The 15,473-nt window shown below is 45.7% G+C and overlaps 2 protein-coding genes across 2 annotated transcripts in view; one reads left to right on the forward strand and one right to left on the reverse strand.

Moving 5' to 3' along the window:
* Positions 1-10,626: 10,626 nt before the first annotated feature.
* LOC147000382 (uncharacterized) lies at positions 10,627-12,552 on the reverse strand. The gene is made up of 2 exons (XM_085832969.1): positions 11,190-12,552; positions 10,627-10,879 (listed from the first exon to the last, which is right to left on the reverse strand). Exon 1 carries the CDS (start codon positions 12,451-12,453, stop codon positions 12,142-12,144), a length of 312 nt encoding a protein of 103 aa, XP_085689095.1. The 5' UTR covers positions 12,454-12,552; the 3' UTR covers positions 10,627-10,879; positions 11,190-12,141.
* The window catches only part of Fbxl17 (F-box and leucine rich repeat protein 17), a 442,723-nt gene continuing 439,797 nt past the window's right edge, over positions 12,548-15,473 (forward strand). Inside the window, exon 1 of the mRNA XM_021149392.2 lies at positions 12,548-13,618. Coding sequence (XP_021005051.1) covers positions 12,626-13,618 — 993 coding nt within the window. The 5' untranslated portion in view covers positions 12,548-12,625. The remainder of the gene's footprint in view (positions 13,619-15,473) is intronic.

A 15,473-nucleotide genomic window follows, 5' to 3' on the forward strand; every position in this document is an offset into this window, starting at 1 on the left:
TTTGAACAAACATTCCCTGAACCCTGGAAGTGGGTGGATGGAGGACTGTCACTATTTGTTTTATGATTAGCATGCCTTGGAGCATTGAGTCACAAAGGTCACATTCTCAAGCCTGGGCCTGTTTTTTATGTTTCACTTTTTCACATTAAGCCCTGCTTCAAATGTTCAACCACTTCTCTAGTCTAGGGTTCCAAAGTCTTCCATACTCCTCCAAACAGCAGCAAGGTCAGAACTCTCACAGTAATACCCTATTCCTTGGTACCAACATTTGTCTTAGTTACTCTTGATGTGAGGAGATACCATGATCAAGGCAGCTTTTAAAAGAAAACACTTAACTGGGAATTTTTTACAATTCCAGAGGGGTAGTCCACAGAAACGTGGCAGCGAGTCCATGGCAGGGAGTGTGACAACAGGCATGGTACTGGAGCAGTAGCTGGGAGCTCACAGGATTTACAAACTTCAGGGAGAGGGAGGAGAGAGAGAGAGAGAGAGAGAGAGAGAGAGAGAGAGAGAGTCAGAGATACACACACACACACACACACACACACGACATACAGAGAGATAGAGACAGGCAGACAAACAGACTAGGCCTGGCACAGCCTTTTTACTGAAAATGGCCTCCATTCATGCATTTCAATATTTGGTCCCCAGTCAGTGGAACTGTTTGGGAGGGATTAGGAAGTACGGCCTTTTTGGAGGAGGTGTGTTACTAGGGGCAGATTTTGAGGTTTCAAAAGCTCACACCATTCCCAGGTAGCTCTCTCTTCCCTGTGGCTGTTGTCTGAAGATGCAAGCTCTCAGCTACTGCTTCAGCAGCCTGCCTGCCCATCGGCTGCCATGCTCCCTTCCCATCCTGGTCATAGCCTCACTCTCTGAATCCAGAAGACCTCAATGAATTATTCTCTAAATTGATTCAGTCATGGTTTCTCTTCACAGCGAAAGAAAAGTAACTAATGCACAACTCAAGCTGAAAAATATTCCCTATTTCCCCAAAACCCGCATCACTGAATATATTCTCTCCTTGCCTCCCTGCCAGATTCTGGCAACCTCTGCTGTCTTTTCTGTTCCTCCAGATTTGCCTTTGCAGGAAAAGAACATAAACAAAACCATGGAGTAAGCAAGAAAGCAGTATAAATGGAAACATGGAGTATATTACTGACGTCTTAGCATGGTTTGTGATGGACACATTATGTGCCTGCACCCATGTTCACTTCGGGTGTCATGTAGGCTAACAGTTTCTACAAATAGGCGCATACATGCTTTTGTGTGAGCATCTATTTCTCTTCTCTTGTGCAAACAGGAAAGCAATGAAGAGGAAATGGTACCATTCACTAAGCTAAATTAAATTATGTGTCTTTTTGAGACAGAGATTTCACTCTGTAACTTAGATTGGCCTTGATCCTCCTGTCTCAGCCTTTGAAGTGCAGGGTTTACAGGGGTAAACCATCACACCTGGGGAACTTCATAAGAAATTAGCAACTGTTTTCCAAGGCAATTGAATCACTTTGTACTTGTCATTAGTAATGCTTCTAAAGTCTCCCATACCCTTGCTATGTCAGTAACTATAGCTACTGCAATGGTTTTTGCTGGTATCTCCTTAGGGATTCAGTTTTCTCAGCCCTAATGGACAATGGCATTGGGTTAGATGTTTTGGGACTAGAAGGGATTGTTTCAAAGTACAGTACTATTTGAAAGGATCTTGCCAAGTAGAATATGAATTTGCCTTTCCTTTTAGGTTTCCCGGTTCCAAGCTTTTCTCTGGTTGAGATACTAACAGCAGCCCTGATGCTGCCTTAATATCCCTGGAAAGGAGCCACAATTTCCCAAACACTGAAAATTGAGTTTGGATTTGGCTTTGCTTCAGAGGAAGTAAAAGAGTATGAATCATTGGGGTTTTCTTAAAATTTCTTATTGTGGCAGACATGAAGAGCTTTACATTTCTGCCTTTTACCATCTCCCTTATATACACTCATATAAATTGGTAATCCAGAAGATGTCATCTAAGCTCATGTTTTATTCCAGAAACTATTATTCCCCCCCATTAGCCTTTTCTTAAACATTTCTCAGCGATTATCCTACAACTTGATCTCAGCAAATGTCTTCTCTAATGTGCGTGAAGAGGATTAATATTCTTCACAGACTATTTCCCAAAACTAAATCCATAAGGAGATACTATGAAGCATATCTCAATATCATTAGGAGGGAGATGGAAATAGAAAGACATAGCTAGAGATGAGGTATTTCAGGGGTGAGAGGAAGCTGGTTGGTAATGAAGTAGATGAAACAGTATGGAATAAGCAATGCAATTTAATGTTGGTTTTTAGGGTATGTTCTAGAATTAAATTTCCTTTAGAAATAATGGATTTTCACTGTCTGATGAAAATAAAATTTCAAAGTAAGTTTTATTCTTTTATTTAAGAAAATGTATAAGAATGTTCAATATTAGTGATGGTGTAAGACCCCCAGTGCTGGGCCTCCGGCTCAAGTCCCGGGAGGAGCTGGCCAACACCCCAACGTCCGGAAAGAAGACCACACCTGATGCAAACTGCAAGAGGTTTGACTATCAGCTAGCTGAGGACGAACCCCACGTGCTGCACCTCACAGGGCAGGGGAGTTCGACCCTGAGCAGTGACAGTAGGGGGCTTTTAACAGCTAGCTGAGGAGTTGGGAGGAGAGTTGGGAGGAGTTGGGAGGAGAGTTGAGAGGAGTTGGGAAGAGTTCTTCTCTTCCCGGTGTCCTTGGTGAAATCTACAAGGCAGGAGTGGGGAGTGAGTTCTTTCTGAATTTTTATCTCCGTGTCCTCGGCACAGGAAGGCAGGCATCTCTGGTTGTACAGTATAGAAACAAAAAGGCTTTTTGCTGGTTATAGAGAACAAAGAGCTTCTTTCTAGCTGTATTTTTAAAGATTAGGAAAAACAAGCTTGGGGAAATGTTTTAGGGGCTCTACCTTTCAGGGAGAAATGCTTTAAGCCGGGGCCTCACAATGCTTGACATGGAAAATGAAGACATTATCGACAGTCTGAAAACCATAACTACTAGAAGATCCAAGGTTAACCTGGAAGACCCACTTGCCCAAGGACAGATAACCTCCTGAAAGGTTGGGTGCTAATGCTTCTTTGAAAAATCACAAGCCACATTTTCGCGCTCCCATGTGCTTGACCACATGTGCTTGACCACATGTGCTTGAGCAGATGTGGGTGGGACTTTGTAGGCAGGAAATAAGTCAAGTTGATTGGGCCTGGTGGGAAATACAGTAGTCATGAACTTTTACCTTAAGACTTTGCAAAACATGACTTATGACTATTTTCTGGGACCCCAGTGATGGACTTGGCAAGAGTCAACAAATCTGGTCCTATTTAATTAATACTTGCTTCAAATTTGTCTCAAAATTATGGCACTGGTTTTCTACTTTAATTTCAGGACTAACACTACTATGACTTGTATTTATGCTCCATATTAGTAAGTCAACAGTGAGCACATCTGACTTGTAGTGCAATGAAGATACAAATTATTGAAATAAATCTAATTCAGTAATGTTGTGGACTCTTGATTTTTTTCTAAAGACATTTTCATTACTTATAATTACTGTGTCAGATGTGTGGGAATAGGTTTAGGTGTGGCATGCTGGGCTAGTGGAGGTTACAACTTTTAGGAGTTGGTTTTCTCCTCCCACCTTGACATGAGTTTGGGGGATCAAACTCAGGTCATCTGGCATTGATCCATCTTCCTGGCCCTGGTCCATCAATCGTTACACACATTGAAGACAATAAAGATAAAATAAACTAAAGTCAGGGAAAAGTCTTTCTGTCTGTCTGTCTGTCTGTCTGTCTGTCTGTCTGTCTGTCTGTCTGTCGGTCACACACAGTGAGGCAGAAATGAAAATAAAAAACAGCTGTGAAAGGAAGCTACACAGGACTATATTCTACTCCCACCCTCTGGCAATGGCTCTTTTAATAATTCCCTTGAAAAAATACTCTGCAATATGACATATAAAGACTTTTTATTAACATAAGGCTTTTCATGACAGTCATGTCTGTTCCTAGCAGCACCTCTCCTCTGCATCAAAGAACATCAAGAGCATCAAAGAACCTTATTATGGAGTTTGTTTCAAATGTGGTAAAGCTGCTCCAAGGCAAAACCAAACCAAACCAAACCAAACCAACCCCCAGAAAACCAACCAACCAACCATCCAACTAACCAACCAACCAACCAACCAATCAACTAACCAACAAACCAACCAAACACCAAAAACTCCACCCTGTTTTGACTGCCAATAGTATGCTGTCCAAACTGGACAAATGGGATGCAGGGAAGTCAACTGCTGAGGTTTGCAAAGATAAGGTAGGCAAGTCCTTTACAATTCCTGCTTCACAAAAAGTCTGTCAGGGGCTGGTGAGATGGCTTAGTGGGTAAGAGCACCGGACTGCTCTTCCGTAGGTCCGGAGTTCAAATCCCAGCAACCACATGGTGGCTCACAACCATCTGTAACGAGATCTGACTCCCTCTTCTGGAGTGTCTGAAGACAGCTACAGTGTACTTACATATAATAAATAAATAAATCTTTAAAAAAAAAGTCTGTCAGATATTCTTGGCCAGAAGGTTGAAGATAATGCTTCAATGAAAGTACAACACAGAGAAACCTTGTTTGGCTGTCCAAGTAGCCAGAAATCTCAGCCAGTTCTATAGTTTTAGAAGCTGCTTACTCTGCACTTTCTACTTATTCAGGTAATACTTATCCTTCTCAGGTCTCCAATGGGATTGAAGATTAGATAGTTATAGTCTCACAATTAAGCTTAAGTTGTTTAGGATCTAAGAAAAATTTAAGGTCTAAGATCTTTTTAGGTTGGTAATATAAGTTATGGTAGAAAATGATTTAGGTACAGAATTTTGTATTCAAGAAACCAGGATAGATAATGGATTACTTTCTCCATGGTTGCCAAATGCATATGACTGGACACTGAACTGAGAATATAATTCTTTTTTTTTTTTTTTTTTTTTTTGGTTTTTTGAGACAGGGCTTCTCTGTGTAGTCCTGGCTGTCCCGGAACTCACTCTGTAGACCAGGCTGGCGTTGAACTCAGAAATCCACCTGCCTCTGCCTCCCGAGTGCTGGGATCAAAGGCGTGGGCCACCACTGCCCAGCTGGGAATTTAATTCTTACTTGATACTTTTCATAATTGTTCTTACTGTGCATAGTGTATTGTTGTTAGACAAAGAGCTTTTTATTAGTTTAAAAGGGAGAGATGTTGGGATAATCTCTTTTGTACTGTGTGGAAGCATCACTTTAAATAAATAATGGCCAATAAGATGAACCAGGATTAGACCACGGGACAGCTGGGAGAGAGAGAGAGAGAGAGAGAGAGAGAGAGAGAGAGAGAGAGAGAGAGAGAGAGAGAGAGAGAGAGAGAGAGAGAGAGAGAGAGAGAGAGAAACGAACTCTGGAAGATAGGTAGGAAGATTTACTACTTCGCTTGGAGGAAATAGGATGTATGAAACTGAGGAGAGGTAATTAGCCATGTGGCAGACATAGAATAGTATAAACAGGTTTATATAGGTTACAAGTTAGTCTGTGAACAAGCCTAGCTTATGGCATAGCCATTTAAGCCTGTGGCTACAGGAGTAGAAAGAGAATCAGAGAGGTGAAGGCTTTAGGCAGTGGTCTGTGATGAATGTGAGTCCAGACATCCTTCCTTTGTCCCCTGCTACCACAGAAAAGATTATACCCAGCTTACACAGTTCTTTCAGTATGTGGGTCCTCGTTATGATTGTTTTATCTCTAGCTATTTAAAATGGGTGATGAAGAGGCAATCTCCTACTCATTGCATTCAAGGTAGAACAAGCATGTTTGGAACATAGATATTTGGTTGATTATTATAATAAACAACACCACCAATTATTAACATGTGGTATTGGGAAAGTAGCATGCTCTTTTTGAGTCATTGAAATAGTTTTAATTATCTGGCCTTGGATTACAGCTAGCAATTTAATAGCTGTGTAACAAGAAACCCAATTGTTATTAAATTCTAGGAGAGAAAAATGAATGAGATTGGTTAGGGAGAACCTAGATAGATTAATTTGTACCAGTTGAAAATGAGAAAATAAAATGATAAGGCCTACTTAGCTGACTTGAAGTAACAGGAGTAATAGATATTCTGTTGCATTAGTTTTATTAAAAAATGATATATATGGATCTTGAGTAAATAAAGTACAATAAGCGCCCTCATTTGCCTTAATTATTCCAATAACATGCAAAATTTGGAGAACACAAATCATTTATGTCTGTTTAGTTGTTTCCTTCTATAAACTTCACTGACTTTTTGGAGAATAAAGGGTAATTATTTGCTTTCTCCTATGTTTTGGATTCTACAGGACCCTTTGGACACGTTTTCTATTACTGCAAGAACAAGACCTAGAAACAAAGTGATTTGAACAGTCTGTCTGTGTACACAGATACTTGCAAGTCAGAAGTCCTGCCCGGGGTTCAGGCTGAACCTGAACCTGGAGGGGTCAGTCAGCTAAGGGGCTCCTCTGTCCCCAGAGGCCACCTACAGTTTCTTGCTACTTAATCCTCTCAAGGCCAACAGGAAACCTGCTTTAGCTGTGTGAACTTCCCTAACTTCCTGATTCACATCTAGACCTTCTCTTATGTGGTTCACCAGGTTAGGCCAGACTCACCAAAGACATGCCACTTTTAAAACTCAGCTGACTAACAATCAATCACAGGTACTGATTATTCTGGAGTGAACAAACCAGATTAATTCTGATGGGGATGAAATAAACTAAACCAGGCATCACTGTAGCAGGCAATGGCTTGGGACGTTCTACAGAACAACTAAAAGGTCTTATGAAAGGTGGTGACATGTAGGCTGAAAGAGGCGATGGAAGGATTGTCTAGGGGGCCGTTAATATCTGAAACCAACCCAAGAATATGTTGTCTTTCTAAAGGGACTTCTCTTCAAACTCCTTTGTTCTAACATCTTTAGCTTTAAGTATTCGACAAAAACACGATTGGATGAATAGTTAAACGATTTAATATCTGGTGTGTTCCATGATTTCCAGATGCAAACCACCTCAACTGCAGTTGGTAGGGTTAATGGTACATGAAGTGTGCTTTTGTATCATTGATATCATGTTTGAGCAATGTATTGCAATTATTACCCAACTTCATTCACTAAAAAGCTTTTTATACATTAGAATGTTTTACAGGCAAATGTGAGTTTTAAATTAAGTATATTCTTAGACAAGACGTAAAAGGCTTTTTCTTCTTGCTTTTAGACACAGTCTCACTATATAGTCTTGGCTAATCTAGAACTTTCTATATAGAGTAGGTTAACCTTGGTCATGCTTCAATACTCTTGCCTCTGCTTCTCAACTGTTGGAATTACAGATGTGTGTCACTATGCCCAATGTAAGACTTATTTTAAAGTGTTTACTTTTAAGTTCATATACTGGTTTCAGTGCAAATCCTATCCTACTGTGAGAGAGGTCTATCCGAGGTTCAAATGCTGCTCACGTTTGTAAAACTTTCCGCACATTAAACATGGAAGCAGGTAATCCTGGGGTTCATTTCCTTCCTGCCCATCATTCTCTTTCTTCTACTCAACTAATAAATAATTTATCAATACCAGAAATGTTGCAAATCTTACTTTATTTCATTATTCCTAGGATGCCTTCATTACTACAAAGTTTTTCTTCTGATCCTTTGAACAATAATCCCTAGCCTTCCTACCAATTACCTGTTCACATCCTCTAGTTCTTCTGCATACTTGTTAAATTATCTTCCTGAAAATTGAGTAAACTCGTTTCTTCTCTTGTATGTATTTTATATTCTAGTGGGACAGAATTGGAGGGGGAGAGAGGGAGACAGAAAAATAAACTCTTGGAAAACCAATCCCCAAACTTCCAGACAAACATATGACAAAGAATCATTAAAAAGAACAATAAAAAAGAAAAGGAAAAAAGAAATGGTAGGGTAAGATGGACAGTAAAGGAGGGAATGTTGCTGGGCAGTGGTGGTGCATGCCTTTAATCCCAGCACTTGGGAGGTAGAGACAGGCAGATCCCTGAGTTCAAGGCCAGCCTGGTCTACAGAGTGAATTCCAGGTCAGCCAGGGCTACACAGAGAAACCCTGTCTCGAAAAAACAAAACAATCCACCCTCCAAATCCTAAAAAAGAAAAAAAAAAAAAAAAAAAAGAGGGAATGTTTTGCACACTGGTGATATGTGATAAATGCTATTATCCTGGCTAGACATGCCTGGTGAATTACAGTTGGGTTTAGTGTCTTGTTGCAAATAGGCAACAGAATATCACTATACTGCAAAATCTTAGGAAGAGAGCATTAAAAAGACACTAAAGGATTCGACTTAGGAAGAAATTCTGAGCACTAAAGAGTCACTTTGAGTTAGAGGTAGTCAGAAAGCCGGAGAGAGCCTATGGATATTTTGTCATATGTTATCTTCAAGACAGAATAGAGCAGTCACTATTATTATTAGTTTTTGTTTGTTTGTTTTTGAGACAGGGTTTCTCTGTGCAGTCCTGGATGTCCTGGAACTCACTCTGTAGACCAGGCTGGCCTCGAACTTAGAAATCTACCTGCCTCTGCCTCCCTCCCAAGTGCTGGGATTAAAGGCGAGCACCACCACTGCCTGGCAGAGCTGTCATTATTAATGGTCAGAAAATAGTAGTCACTTATGATAGGGAAAATCTTCAGCTTTGTGGTTTAGAAAATCAGAATAGTAAGAGTCATGACTAACACCATAAAGGCTAATGAGGACAGTTAGGAATTAAATATTTAAATTGTACTTTGTTCAGAGTCAGGGACCTGAGAGGGCACCAGACTAACACCTCAGAGGTCATGCTGCCTGCATCTCCTCTCCAGCCATCAGATTCTGCAGGGAGCCGCAGTGGTATGGGTACATAGTCATTCATTTAGAATTCACTCGTTTTTTCCTTCTTGCCAGCCATGTTTATGAGCCTTGTGATGTCCGTGTCTCATTGTCACCCCTTGAGTTCTCTTCTCATCTTATGGACATCTGGCTTCAGGCACTTCTTGAAATGCTCAACCTTTTGTGTGTTGGATCTCAACCTTGTACTTTTCTATAGACACCTGGGCTGGCAGCAGGGATTAACTTGAAACAAACCATTAGTGGTGCCTAAAAGGCTATTAATAGCATGTATTTCCAGATTCCTTTCTGTAATATTAGATACAAATGTGCCCTCATAATACAGAATGTATTATCCACCTCTTCTGCCCACTATATGTCTAGAGGGGGTTCTTGTGTTTGATGCACTCAGACATGATTGTGGAAGGCTCTTTCTTCCATCTTTTCTCTATGGCCACGTTGGTCATACATGACATTGATGTTTGGTGATTGCTCATGCTTAAGAGAACATGTCATTTAGTTGATAATTCCAGACCAGATGCTGTTAGACCACCAAGGGTTAGCTGTAAGCACCAGTCTAGTCTCTCACTATTCAGGATTATGGGGTTTATTCATTTTTAACAATCAGCTGCCAAAATTCTTGCTGATAGTTTCATTTCTTGAAAATTTCTTGGCATTACTCTTTAGGGTAATGAGTTCTTACAGTTTTGGTGGTTATTTTAGTTATTTCTCTATTGCTTTGATAAGAAGACACCATGACCAATGTCACTCATAGAATAGTTTATCTGGGCTCACCATTTTAGGACTAGAGTCCTTGTTGGCAAAGTTCAGGGCATGACACCTGAAGCTGGAAGCTAAGAGCTCACATCCTGAACTTGTTGGAAGCAGAGAACATAACCTGAGAATGGCACACAGCTCTGACACCTCAAAGCCTGCTCCACAGCTCTCCCATCAAGGTTACTGCTCCTAGATCTACCCAAGCAGCACCACCGGCTGGGGTCCAAGTAGTAAATGTTTGAGACTACAGGAGACATTTATCATTAAAACCACAATGACAATAATAGTGATTTACTGCCCAGCCTCATCCCTGTTTTAAAGAGTGACTGTAGCCCAGGCATGCCTTGAATTGGTGACAATGTTCTTGCCTCAGCCACCTGAGGGCTGGTATTAGAGATGTGGAACCCTAGATGGGGAGCTGTGGTGTGGTGAAGAAAGAGTTAAGTGAAAATGTTTAAGTCTGAGGAATTCCTTTTTGTTTTCTCAAGAAGATCTATGTGGGTGAAGGAAGCGGTCAGAGCAGACAGAAACCTAACTATGCAACACAAATGTCACTTCTCAGGCAGAATTCAACAAGACCAAGGGCAACTTGTTCACTTCTGACTGGCTAAGGGTTATAATAGCTACTGTGAACTTCAGAAACTTAAAAGTCTCACAGTCGGCTGCCTACCTCATCTTTAGAAATGTTAAGTTGCAGTTCCAGTGCATATGTACCCCTGATGGGTATGCATGGTGCCAGGTTCTCTATAAAGGACTTGCTAAAATCAGGAAGGCATTCTCGGTTCTAACTCCACAGTCTGATTCAACACACATTTATGAGATCCATTCATATTCTATTTTATTTTTAATTCAAGAGTAGTGGTGCACTGAATATTCCAGCTTCCTCATTCTCCCACTGATAGACATCTGGGCTCCTTGGGAGTTTCGCTATCATGAGTACATTTGCAATGAGCGTTTCCATACAAGTCTTATTGCAGACAGGACTTTATTTCTTTTGGTGAACACAAGATGTGGGTCTTTATGTGTCAAAGGGTAGACGCGTGCTCGACTTACAAGAAACTGACAGGCTGTACTTTCTGCACAATTTTAGCTTCATTTGCTCAAGAAAAGAGCCAAGCGGAGATGGCCATAATTCGGCGCTTCACGAATGGAGCTCTGAGAGCCTGGAAGACCCTTTCCTCGATTACAGGCAGAAGAACCATGGCCATGTGGGGGATATCTGTAGGCGAAAGAGTTCAGACAGCCCATTCGAGAGCAACAAATATGTAAATATCCGGACAAATCTTTGTCTCATTGTCTGATATCCTCAACTCTCTCCCTGGTAGCTTTTGAATATACCCAGGGAGTATATTCTTCAGCAGGGAGGGGTGGGGCTTCTTTTAATGAAGAGTAGAAACTGCCAGAAACAAATCAGCCTTTGTTTCTTTTCTGCCACTCCCCCCACTGACACTTTTTCTAAAGTCTTCTCCACTGCCTGATCTCCTGCTTTGGACTCTTAGCATGGTTTCAAAGTTCCCTCCAAAACTTACCCTGAAATTTGCTACTGTTAACAGTTTGCATGCAACATTCCTAAGGAGGTCCTTTAAGAGGTGATGAGGACACTGGAGTTCCGCCCTCCGGGAACAAATTGCTACCACAAGAGTAGGTTCCTGATAAAAAAACCGATAGACTGTTTCCGGCGCTTTTACCCTGCCACTTAGCTGACACTGCATGTTATTCCACTTTCCAAAGCCTCCAGAGTGAGATAAACGTCTTCATAGTTTAATGTTGTATGTAGCACTGTTATAGCAGCAGAAGAGACTAAGACAACTAACTTTCCCTACCTTCTCCCCTGTGAAAGCTGACCTCTCCCCATCCGCGAGCCTGTGACATCACTGTAACTTAAGACTTCTGAAGGATCAACTTGCATGCTTTAGTTCCCCACCTTAGCCACCAAAGTCTGTCCTACGGGGACCACACTAATATTCACAGAGTGGACAGACTGGATTTCAAGGTGTCAAACAACAGTAACATTGAGCTTGGAGCCTGGAATGTTGGGGTGTTTGAGAAACTATCTTCCAGCGTGTATACCTGATTTGATACATGCTTTCAGCCCGCAATTGTGTGCAAAGGCAGCAGTATGCAACAGGTGCCTAGACACAGGAGTAGAATCAGTGTAGTCACCTAACTAACGGATCCTTACTGTACTGTCACCCATCACCCAAGGGCTCAGGCCTCTCAGGTGGAACTGGTTCTTCCGTTCTCAATTGGCCTCAGTTTCCGAGTCAGGGCTGATGGTGGGGTGGGAAGTGAAGGGGAAGAGCCAAGCTGAGCCTGGCCAATGGCAGCTCTTGAACTTACACCTCTAGACGTCAGCGCGGTCGTGGAAACGGATGTCACCGGGCTGGCTCGGAAGCGTCTCCATCCGCTTCGGGAGAGGGGCGTGAGCCCGGAGGCGTCCAGGCCACCTCGGTGTGCGGCGGGAGGGAGTGCGCGGCCCCGTCAGCGCGCAGCCCCGAGGTCCCCGCTTCTCCCCCCGGCGGCGCTCCCGCCCCTGGGTGAGACCCGCGCGCCCCCGCGGGCGGCTCCGCCCCCTCCCGGAGCGGGCGGCGCGCTCCCGCGGCGACGGGCCGTGTCGCGGGCTCGCGCGCCGCCGGCCGAGCCGCAGTTAAAATGGTCCGAGTCGGGCCCGCGCTGCCCCCGCCGCGGCGCTGACTGACTGAACCGGCTGGCCTGGCCGGCAGACTCGCTTCCCTCCCTCGCGTCCCCACAGCTCGCGCCCGTCCTTCTCCCGGCTCCCCGGGGGCAAAGCATGTAGCCCGCGTCGGGCACCCGGGCGGCCCGCAGCTGACGCCCACCCCCGCCGTCGCGTGTGCCGGGTGCGCGGCGCGGGCGACCCAGCCAGCGGCCTGCCCCGCCGCCGGAGCCCGCCCCTCGGGCCTCCCTCTCCCGCCCCGTCCCGGTCGCCCTCCTCGGGGCCTTCTATATGGGCCACCTTCTCTCGAAGGAGCCGCGTAACCGCCCGAGCCAGAAGAGGCCTCGCTGCTGCAGCTGGTGTCGCCGCCGGCGCCCTCTCCTCAGACTGCCCCGCCGGGCTCTGGCCAAGGCGTCCCCGCAGCCCGCGGCGCCCCGGAGCCGGGACTGCTTCTTCCGCGGGCCCTGCATGCTCTGCTTCATCGTGCACAGCCCCGGCGCGCCCGCCTCCGCCGGCCTAGAGGAGGAGCCGCCGCTCTCGCCACCGCCGCCGCCGCCGCCGCGGGACGGGGCCTACGCCGCCGTCTCCTCGCAGCACTTGGCGCGGCGCTACGCGGCCCTGGCCGCCGAGGACTGCGCCGCCGCCGCACGCCGCTTCCTGCTGTCCTCGGCCGCCGCCGCCGCCGCCGCTGCCTCGTCGCCCGCGTCCTGCTGCAAGGAGCTGGGGCTGGCTGCCGCCGCCTGGGAGCAGCAGGGCCGGAGCCTCTTCCTGGCCGGCGTGGGGCCCGTGCGCTTCCTGGGACCGCTGGCCGCCGTGCAGCTCTTCCGGGCACCGCCGGCGCCGCCGCCGCAGGCCGAGCCCGCCACGGCCCTCGAGATGGTTTGCAAGCGGAAAGGGGCCGGGGTCCCCGCCTGCACCCCCTGCAAGCAGCCCCGTTGCGGCTGCGGGGGCTGCGGCGGGGGCGGCGGCGGCGGGGGAGGGCCCGCGGGAGGAGGTGCCTCGCCGCCGCGGCCGCCCGATGCCGGCTGCTGCCAGGCCCCGGAGCAGCCCCCGCCGCCGCTCTGCCCCGCGCCCGCCTCTCCCGCCTCCGAGTGTGCCCCCATCGAGGCCGCCGCCGGGGACACAGTCCGAGCCGGGGGCACCGCCCCCTCGTCTGCCCAGCAGCAGCCTGAGAGCGGCGACGCGGACTGTCAGGAGCCCCCCGAAAACCCCTGCGACTGTCACAGGGAGCCGCCCCCCGAGATCCCAGATATCAACCAACTGCCGCCGTCCATCCTGCTTAAGGTGGGTCTGGGCGAGGAGGCGCAGGGATGCTCGCTCCCCCCCCCCACTCCCCCACCTCCCGCAACCCGGCTCCCCCCGCCTCCGAGGCTTTCTCTCTCCTCCCCCTGAGTGCAGAGGAGGGGGGTTCCCTGACAGCCGGGGGACGCCGGAAGGGGAGACTGGGAAGCCAGTGGGGCCTGAGCTTTCAGCCTGGTGTTGAAGTAGGAAAACTTGGAGGCTGCTGAATGCCTCGAAGTAGCTTAGGTCCTACAACTCGGGGTTCATACATTGCATTGGCAAACCCCCAATATAGATACTATACTAGATTCTGTGGAATATACACGCATTCTTGAGCAAGTTGTTGTATACAGTGGGCAACCACTTTGCATACCGGTGTTTGGAAAGTTTAAAAGTTTGATGGATGCTAATCTAGTGGCAATAACTTATAGTAAGCATTTACCACGACCAGACACTGTGACCGAGTGAATGGCAGGCCCTGGGCTGGATCTCAGCTGTGTGTTCATCCGTAGACATCTTTTGAGTGTACTGTCTGGAGGACTTGAATACTCTCTCAGGGAGTTTAGGAAAGGTCTTCCTGAATGGGTGAAGTTGTTTGCTTGCTCCGGAAAACTTGCAAACCATTGGTTCAGAAGCTGATTTACAACTGGTGTGTGATCTTTGTAAGAAATCTGAGAAGCAGAGAATGGCTTTTCAAAGGTCAGCTCTGGGAATAGCAGTTTTCCCAAGTACTTAATAAACCTGTTAGGTCTCTGGTTACTGTATTGTTCTGAATCAAATAAACTAGCCTCAGATTTTGCTACTTGTTGCTTTTACAACTTGAAGCAGTGCTACATACTGAAACTGCAGCTAGATTTTTATATGATAGAGCCATTGGTTAACAGTTTCCTTAAGTATTTTCCCTTTGCACTAATAGCCAGCTTGAGCTAAACATTCAATAGGAGCATAGTGCTTAGATTGTTAAGTTGCTCTGGGTGAGTAAGCCTGTTTCCTTCCAAAATGTAGTAAAGGGGAGAACTTGTCTGACATCACCATTAGAAAGCCTTCTCTACAAGTCGTTTCCACTCTGATATGTCAGTAGATATGAAGTCTTCATTTTGGTAGGTTTGTTTCAGTTGGGCTGGGTTAATGGTGAAGGTAGTTTCCAGAGGGAAATTTGCTTGGTAGAAAGCCTGGAAAGTTTTAGGAAGGCAGGTTTACCTCATTTCCTTTCTAAATGTGTTAAGCGGTCTTAAGCTAATTACAATACGATACCGAAAAGTGCTGTGTGTTTACTTAAGAATTATGTCAGTTGTTTTGTAGTGAAAGCTGTCAAGAGTAAGGTTGCTACCTTGAGTCTTGGAGCTTCAGGTTGTATAAGATGCTGGAGAGAAGGGGTATTTAAGAACCACTTCAGATTAGCATGGTCAATTCTAAAGTTGGCCAACCTTCTGGGGTATCCTCCCTCTTGTCTGCCACCTACATATTAAATTCCTTTTCACAGTGATTAAGCAAAACTAACCTTAGATCCATGTGGATGGCGTCCGTGATGTGTGGGTCAGAAGTGCCATTTACCTTGACTGGAGAGAAAACTGGAGAAGTACTGGTCCAGACTTGTTTCAGCTCGGCACCTTGAACATGCAGAGAACAAATTAGTCCTTTAAAACTGTGCAGTCATTGAGATAGCTCAGCCTGTAAAGGCGCTTACCAGTGAGCTGATGACCTGAGTTCAACATGATGAAAGGAGACAAAGGACTCCTGCAAGTTGTCCTGCCTCTACAGGTGACACACACACACACACACACACTCACTCTTGCGCATGTACACACACAGTCTTGTGTATATTTTTATACATTTGTGCACACACAGTGTGCATGTG

This window comes from Mus caroli, unplaced genomic scaffold (genome assembly GCF_978045245.1).
Source record: "Mus caroli unplaced genomic scaffold, Mus_caroli_1 scaffold_18, whole genome shotgun sequence".
In the NCBI taxonomy this organism is placed as follows: Eukaryota; Metazoa; Chordata; class Mammalia; order Rodentia; family Muridae; genus Mus; species Mus caroli.

Coding starts and splice junctions, on each gene's coding strand:
- LOC147000382 (XM_085832969.1), bottom strand. CDS start 12,453: ATGCTTTGCCCCCGGGGAGCCGGGAGAAGGACGGGCGCGAGCTGTGGG.